The sequence below is a fragment of the Lolium rigidum genome, chromosome 1, assembly GCF_022539505.1.
Source record: "Lolium rigidum isolate FL_2022 chromosome 1, APGP_CSIRO_Lrig_0.1, whole genome shotgun sequence".
Taxonomy (NCBI): Eukaryota; Viridiplantae; Streptophyta; class Magnoliopsida; order Poales; family Poaceae; genus Lolium; species Lolium rigidum.
In genome coordinates, this window is record NC_061508.1 from 28,680,505 (window position 1) to 28,688,045 (window position 7,541).

At 45.8% G+C, this 7,541-nt stretch overlaps 1 protein-coding gene across 1 annotated transcript; it reads left to right on the forward strand.

The window, feature by feature from the left end:
• Nucleotides 1–595: 595 nt before the first annotated feature.
• On the forward strand, nucleotides 596–2,431 carry LOC124706158. Its single transcript, XM_047237811.1, has 4 exons — nucleotides 596–1,433; nucleotides 1,517–1,902; nucleotides 1,977–2,232; nucleotides 2,340–2,431. The coding sequence occupies exons 1-4, from the start codon at nucleotides 596–598 to the stop codon at nucleotides 2,429–2,431; spliced, it is 1,572 nt and encodes a 523-aa protein (XP_047093767.1).
• The last annotated feature ends 5,110 nt before the right edge of the window (nucleotides 2,432–7,541 follow it).

The following is a 7,541-nucleotide window of genomic DNA, read 5'->3' on the forward strand; positions in this document are numbered from 1 at the left end:
ACATGGTTTGCAATTCTACTAATCAAATCTGAAAAAAAAACCATAGTATTAAAAGTTTGTCACGTTTGAGGAACGCAACACTTTTTTGGAGGGGTTGTAGTGGATATAAGTATTTTTTTTCCTATAAAATCTTGTACAAATAAATCCTTGGAAAAAAATGACATAGTTTAGGATCCTACTAATCAAATCCGAAGAAGCCCATAGTATTAAAAGGTTGTCACGGGTGAAGGATGCAATATGTTCGAAAGGATTGTAATGGATATAAGTATTTTCCTATGAAATCATGTTCTAATAATTTCTTAGACAAAATTCGCATGGTTTGCAATCCTATACTAATTTTAAAACTAATATACTTCTTTCAATTCATTAAATGTATCGGTAAACTAAATCTCAACGCTTTTATGAATCGGAGGGAGTAGAGAAATTCTCATAGATTAAACATTGAATCTAAGAGGCCATACATATAATCCTTTTGAATCACACTAGAAGACACTCTACTGGTCTTACTTTATTCTCGTTGCACAAAGATCAAAAATGTGTCTGAAAGAAAAGACCATCAGGTCCAAAAGAGTACTTATTGCACTTTGTACGCACTATGCTGGCTCATCTTTCCGCTGCACTGCAGGACACGACAGAGGAGACGCCGGCGATGCCTTCCTCCTCCGTCGAGCCGGAGAACGGTGTCGCCACCGCAGCCTTCGTGGCGTCGAGTCCCGCGGTCGACGAGCGCCTGGTCTCCTCCCTGCGCACGCAGGCCGAGGTCGATCTCCTCTGCAAGAACCACGGCGTTCCGAGCGTGTACACCGGGCGCCCCGCCGGCGACGACCGTCGCGCCTGCACGCCGCCGCCGGGGTCCCTCTGCGTGTATGCACACGCGCTGGAGGCCGGTATGCGCGTCCCGCTGCACGGCTTCTTCTGCGAGGTGCTCGCCCACTTCGGCATCGCGCCGAGCCAGCTCGTGCCCAACGGGTGGCGCGTCATGGCGGGCTTCCTCGCGCTCTGTCGCTCCGTCGGCATGCCGCCGTCGCTCGCCGTGTTCCGGCGCTTCTTCCTGCTGGTCATCGTCAACAGCAAGGTCAAAGGCTGGTACTGTTTCCGTGCCAGAGACAGCTTGGGCCTGCGATTCACGGGGCTGCCGAATACCCCCATGGACTGGAAAAAGATGTTTTTCTTCCTATCGTCGCCGGAGCCGTGGCCTTGCCCTGTGGAGTGGGGCGAGCCGTCGATGAGCTCATTCGTAAATCCGGTGCTAACCAGAGAGGAGGAGAGATCCGCGAAGAAGCTATTGGATGCTTATTGCGGCGGCGGCGGCGCCGTTGATATCAAGACATGCCTGTGCGATGGCAAGCTTGCCGGCTCCATGGTAACTGCCACATCTACACCGCCGCCGCCGCCGGCTTCTGCTTCTACCTGTATCACTTCCAGTTCCAAAGGTAACTGAACATCAAAATCCCTCTGATTCCCCTGTTTTATGGACCGCTGAATTGCTGATGTTGCCGTTGTTTGCTAGGAATAGGAATGGATCCCTCCGTCTACATCATGATGAAAACTATGCTTGCGGAGAGGGCGGCCGCGCAAGCGTCGGCGTCGACGAAGGAGGTGAAAGCTGAGCCGGGCAGCAACGCGCCTTTCTGCGGGAACAAGAGGAGTCTGGAGCAGGCGAACGGGGAGGAAGGCGCGCCTCCTTCTGTGCTGACGAGCACGCCGCTACCCGGCCCGTGTCCGCCGCCGGGCTTCTCTAGGAAGCGACCGCACTTTCCCAGCAGGCACAGCGGAGACACCACGAAGTGGGAAGCTGCACGGGAGCTGCTGCAGGGCGCCGTCGCGCCGCCGCAGGAGCGCGTGTTCGCGGCGAGCGAGCCTTCCGAGGTCGTCAGATCGAGCTACGCTGCGATTCTGGAGGTATGCCAGCAGCAAATGCGACGGCAAATTGTTCGTCGGTGGGTGTCTGATCGAGTACATTGTTCGTTTCGCAGGCCGTGAACTACGCGTCGTTCTCCCTGAGCTACGCGCTGGAGCTGGAGGAGAAGCTGGTGGCGCGGGACGCGGAGGTGGCCGCACTGCGGGCGCAGCTGGACGAGGCCAAGGCGAAGCTCGCCGCTGTGAAGCGGCCAGCCGGAGAGGCGGAGCTGGAGAGCGCCGTGACGGTGGCAGTGCAGCATACCCTGGGATCTGAGGAGCACGTCTGGCGGCGCGCGGAGCACGCCGTGGAGGGGTGCGAGCGCTGGCGAGGTAGGAGTAGGAGAACGGCACCGATGACATGAGGCTGGTCGTGCCGCCTGATTAACTCGCTGATCGACCTTGTTAACGTTGTTTGACGCATTTCATGTTCACTACAGTAGATGACTGGCCGATGATGGAGCAGAATGGCCGGCACAAGAGACGGACAGAACCATCCACCAAGTACGATCCCAAACAATGGGTTCTGTAGTGGCGACTAGAAAAACATCTTGCAAGAACCTCAACACCTTTCGACATGTGTAGCTTCGTGGTCATCAAAATCTATTTTTCAGTTTTTGGCTCGATTATCACAAAAATATTGCGAAAGAAATGAGGAACATAGCCCCGGATCTACATGAATTGCGAAAGAAATGAGGAGCACTAGGAAGTTTGGCGCGGCGGCCCCTCCCTCGGCTGTTAGATAGTTTGTTATGTCACCCATTGGAAAAAATAATTATGATAAAATGAAGAATTATGTTAAAGATTTAACATCAAAACAAATATCATACAAGTGCCACCCAAAATAATTCAAGTTGTATTGTATATTGATATGAATTATGTAGAATGATGCTACTGTTCATATGAAAAAATAAACATTGGATTGGAGAGCTCACACGCCAGCAAACATGATAAGCTTTTATACAGTACTAGAAAGTTTGCGGCGCGGCATGCTTGTCTATGGTGCATCATTCTTTTTAAAAGACGCTTTTTAAGTTTAAAAGTGCGGGATTCCTTTTCAAAAACAGCTGAAGAAACATCTAAAACTTGACCGCACCTTTAATATCAAGATCGTTGGTTACAATTTTGTAGAACTAATACAACATTTGGGTTGCTGGAGTACCGCGGAAGTGCTAGTGAAATAGGCAACGGATGGTGGAGTGCTTTTGTTTCTAGATCGTTGGTTAAAATATTGTAGAAATAAAACAATATCTGGGTTGCTGAGGTACCGCAGAAGTGCCGGTGAAATAGGCGGCAGATGGTGGAGTGCTTTTGTTTTTGGTGTTGCCAGAAAAGGAAATATTAGTATTTCTCCAACCGAAAGAGGCAACGGGTGATGAGTAGAAGAAGGTCATTCCAGGTGAAAATGTGACGAATGGTAGAGTAAGTATATTTTTTCGATGTTACAGTAGAATAACACAACATTATTTTCTCTGAGTAAAAGAGGGGGGAATGTTGGATTTTGTGAATCACCGTTACTAAAGAAACATCGACGGGTAATTAAAATTAGTACCCTTGTGCATCGTTCCAAAATAACCAATGGAGAAATATGCAACCTTAAATAATTAATAGTAAGTAGTTAACAGCGTGTTTCATAGTTGACATCGGCAATGTTCAAGATGTCTACTTAGAAATTTCTTTCTAGAAAAATATAGGTACTTTCCGCCTGTAAACTTGAGGTTGAAATTACCACGTTGTTTCACCGTTGAGAAACTATTGTCACTAGAATATGCGCCCTCGAATAATTATTGTTAGCTAGTTAACAACATGTTTCATAGGTGACATCGGCCCACGCTTGTGCACTGTTAGGAAATTACCATTGCAAGAATATGCACCATCGAATAATTAATGTTAGCTAGTTAATGACATGTTTCATAGGTGACATCGGCCCATGTTTGTGCACTGTTGAGAAATTATCGTCGCAAGAATATGCGCCCTCGAATAATTACTGTTAGCTAGTTAACTACATATTTCATAGGTGACATCGGCCCACGCTTGTGCACTGTTGAGAAATTACCGTCGCAAGATTATGCGCCGTCAAATAGTTATGGTTAGCTAGTTAACGACATGTTTCATAGGGGACATCGTTGTTGGGGATATGCACGAGAGGCAATAATAAAGCGGTTGTTATTATATCTTAATGTTTATGATATATGTTTATATCTCATGCTATAATTGCATTAACCAGAAACGTTAATGCATGTGTGTTTTGTAAACAAACCAGGGTCCCTAGTAAGCCTCTCGTTTAACTAGCTTGTTGATTAATTGATGATCGAGGTTTCCTGATCATGAACAATGGATGTTGTTAATAACAAGATCATATCATTAGGAGAATGATATGATGGATACACATACCCATAGTAAGCATAGCAATAAGATCAAGTCACTGAAGTTTATTTTATTGTAGTTATCAAATGCATTGTAACCTAAATCCTTCGACCATGTTAATCACTAATACCGGAGAAATACTTTGATGACATCAAACACCACTTCGTAACTGGGTAGTTATAAAGGTGGCATTGGGTACTCTGAAAGTGGGAGTTGAAGCACATGGATCAAGAATGGGATTTGTCCATCCAAATGACGGCTAGATATTCTCTAGGCCATCTCGGTGAAATAATATCTAATTAGCTTGCAAGCATGTGACGGGGTCACAAGAGATATCATATCACGGTACGAGTAAAGAGCACTTATCAGGAACGAGATTGAATTAGGTATAGTCATACCGATGATCGAATCTCGAATAAGTGAAATATCGCGCGACAAAGGTCGGTAACGAATCCACATGGTTCTCTCGATCACGAAGTCGTCGTGGAATATGTAGAAGCCATTATGGATCTCCAGGTTCCGCTATTGGTTATTGGTCGGAGACGTGTCTCGATCATGTCAGCATCATTCGCGAACCGTAGGGTGACACACTTAAGGGTTGATGTCATTTAAGTAGATATGGAATATGGTATGCAGCTCGAATGTTGTTCGGAGTCTCAGATGGGATCCAGGACATCATGAGGAGGTTTGGAATGGCCCGGAGAATAAGATTCATATATAGGAAGTCATTAAGTTCGGTGTTTTAACCGAAGCTTCTAGAAATTTCTATAAAGACCGGAAGGGTCCGAAATATTATGGAAGGTTCCGAAAGTGTCCGGGACGACCCGGGCTGTCTAAGGAAGTCCGGAGGGTTTCATAATAGCTGTATCCACCTTTTCCTTAAGGGTTAAGAAGTTTACCCTAAGGGAAATTCGAATTTGGCAAAAGAGTCCTAGTTCTAGTAGGTTTCGGCTGAGAGAAACCTACCGGAACTCTCCCAAACTTTGGGGGCAGATCTTGGACGACCTAAGGGTCTTTTCCACCTATAAAAGGAGGGAAAGAGGAGCCCCAAGAGCTGGAAAACTCGCAGTCCAAGCCCCCTCTCCGCAAACCCTAGCCGCCCCTTCCTCCTACTCCCTCTTGCACGGCTACGATGAAGCCCTGCAGGATTTCTCCACAAACACCGCCACCACGCCGTCGTGCTATCGGGATTTCGAGGAGGATCTACTACTTTCGGCTATTCGACTCGAGTCTACACACGGTTGTAAACATCCGTCCCTAGACTCGAGGGCTACTCCCATCGGGAGCGCTGGGCGCGAACCCGATAAAAACAACAAAAGCATCAATAATCAAATGGAGTCAGAGAAGAACGGACCCCAAGGTTCCATCAAATCCAGGATCGAGCCCTGGGACTTGATTCTATGTAGGGTAACTGTAAGGGTATATTGCCCCTATGTGTGATTTTGGTAATTAATGACAACCCCTATGGACTAATGTTTTCATTGAGTTTGTATGAAGGAATATTCCATAGGTACTACTTGTATTCCATGTGTTGAATTGAAGTATGGATGCCATGAAGATAAAGATATACCTTGTGTATTGGCATCAAGATCATCGATTTGAAGATATATATATGTGATATGATCAATAAGAAGAAATGAAGATAGAGTTCTTATGTGGAACTCAATATTAGCCATGCTCTAGCTTATGTGATAAGCAATGAATGACACTACAAGAAAAGTTATGATAGACAACGTCTCAAAATCGTCCGCTAAGGGGTAATTTTCGTCGCCTATAGGCCTAACCCGACGATATGGGTTCTGTTGTGGAAACTGCGTCAGGCAAAGTCCTACGACGATTTTTTCGGTCCGTCGCGCTTGGGCGCCCTTCCGCCACGGAAAATCGGACCGTTGCCCAAGTGTTTCCGGGAGCCCGTTGACCGCCGACGTCATGCAAGCCGACACGTGGCGTACGCCGTTAGCCGGCGGTTAACGGCGTTAACCGGCTGAAACCCCGTGGTAGATGGTAGGCCCACACGAGGCCTCGCCACGTCTTAAGCGGGCCGGCCCATTAAGTTTGCGGGCCGGGCCAGCTGACTTAGTTTGACCGGTCAACTATATAGCTGGGCTGGTCCATTAGTTACGTGGGCCGGGCCTAACCTCTAAGGTTGACTGGTCAAAACTTTAATGGGCCGGCCTACTAAGCATGTGGGCCGGGCCGAATGCACTCGATTGACCGGTCAACAGGCAAAAGGGCCGGCCCACAAGACATGTGGGACCCACTTTCCTGATATCGGGCCGGCCCATTTACAAAGTGGGGTCCACATTAAAGCAACTGGGCTGGCCCAAGAAGTTAGTGGGCCGGCCCAATTAGCATGTGGGTCCCACTTTCCTGCTATCGGGCCGGCCCATTTAGTACGTGGGGTCCACATTAGATCAAACTAGTCGCTAACCCGTGCATCGCACGGGCTAGTTACACCATAGTATTAATAATTTAAATTTTCAAAAAAAGGTGGGGCAGTTCTACCAAAAGAAGTCATGAAATAATGGTCTACACTACAAAGAAATTTATGGTGTGGTTCACCCTCGCGAGACTACATGCCATCGGGGCAAGGGAGATGCTTATTTTGCATCCAAATCGTTTCTTTTTTTTAATAAGACGGTTGTGAGTACGACTTCCGTGAAGAGGCAAGATAACACCTATTTCGATCACTGTTCTATCTTTGAGCCAAGTCTCTCGAACTAAGAGTTACTTATCGTGTGATCGTATCAATTCAAGCCACCTAGCTTGTGCCATAATTTTGTTTGCAACTTACTACTCTATCGCAAATAAGTGCATTTTTTAAATCAAACATTTTTAATTTGATTAACTTTTTACACAAATTACTATACGATTAAACTACATATAAAATAAATCTAGCTATACTAATTTAATATCATAAGTATTATTACTTTTTAAAATAGTTAATTAAAACAAATAAACTTTAACTCAAGTCTAGCATAAATGTACGTTTATTTATAAATGAAGTATTACTGAGCCATTTACGTTTTTTCTTCCTAGCGCCGCTTATTAAGAGTAGTGAAGTACTTTTTAAAAAATACTTAATTAAAACTAATAAACTTTAACTCAAGGCAAATATAAATGTACGATTATTTTGAAGGAAGTATATTACTCAGCCATTTACGTTTTTTCTTCATAGCGCTGGTTAGTAGGAGTAGTGAACTACCTGGACTTTTGCCAAGGTCCCGTGTAGTAATATTTAAATAGTTCGTTAGGTTACGTTGAGAATCTCATCT

Coding starts and splice junctions, on each gene's coding strand:
- LOC124706158 (XM_047237811.1), top strand. CDS start 596: ATGCTGGCTCATCTTTCCGCTGCACTGCAGGACACGACAGAGGAGACG. Junction 1,434..1,516: donor TATCACTTCCAGTTCCAAAG/GTAACTGAACAT, acceptor TGCTAGGAATAG/GAATGGATCCCTCCGTCTAC. Junction 2,233..2,339: donor GGGGTGCGAGCGCTGGCGAG/GTAGGAGTAGGA, acceptor TGTTCACTACAG/TAGATGACTGGCCGATGATG.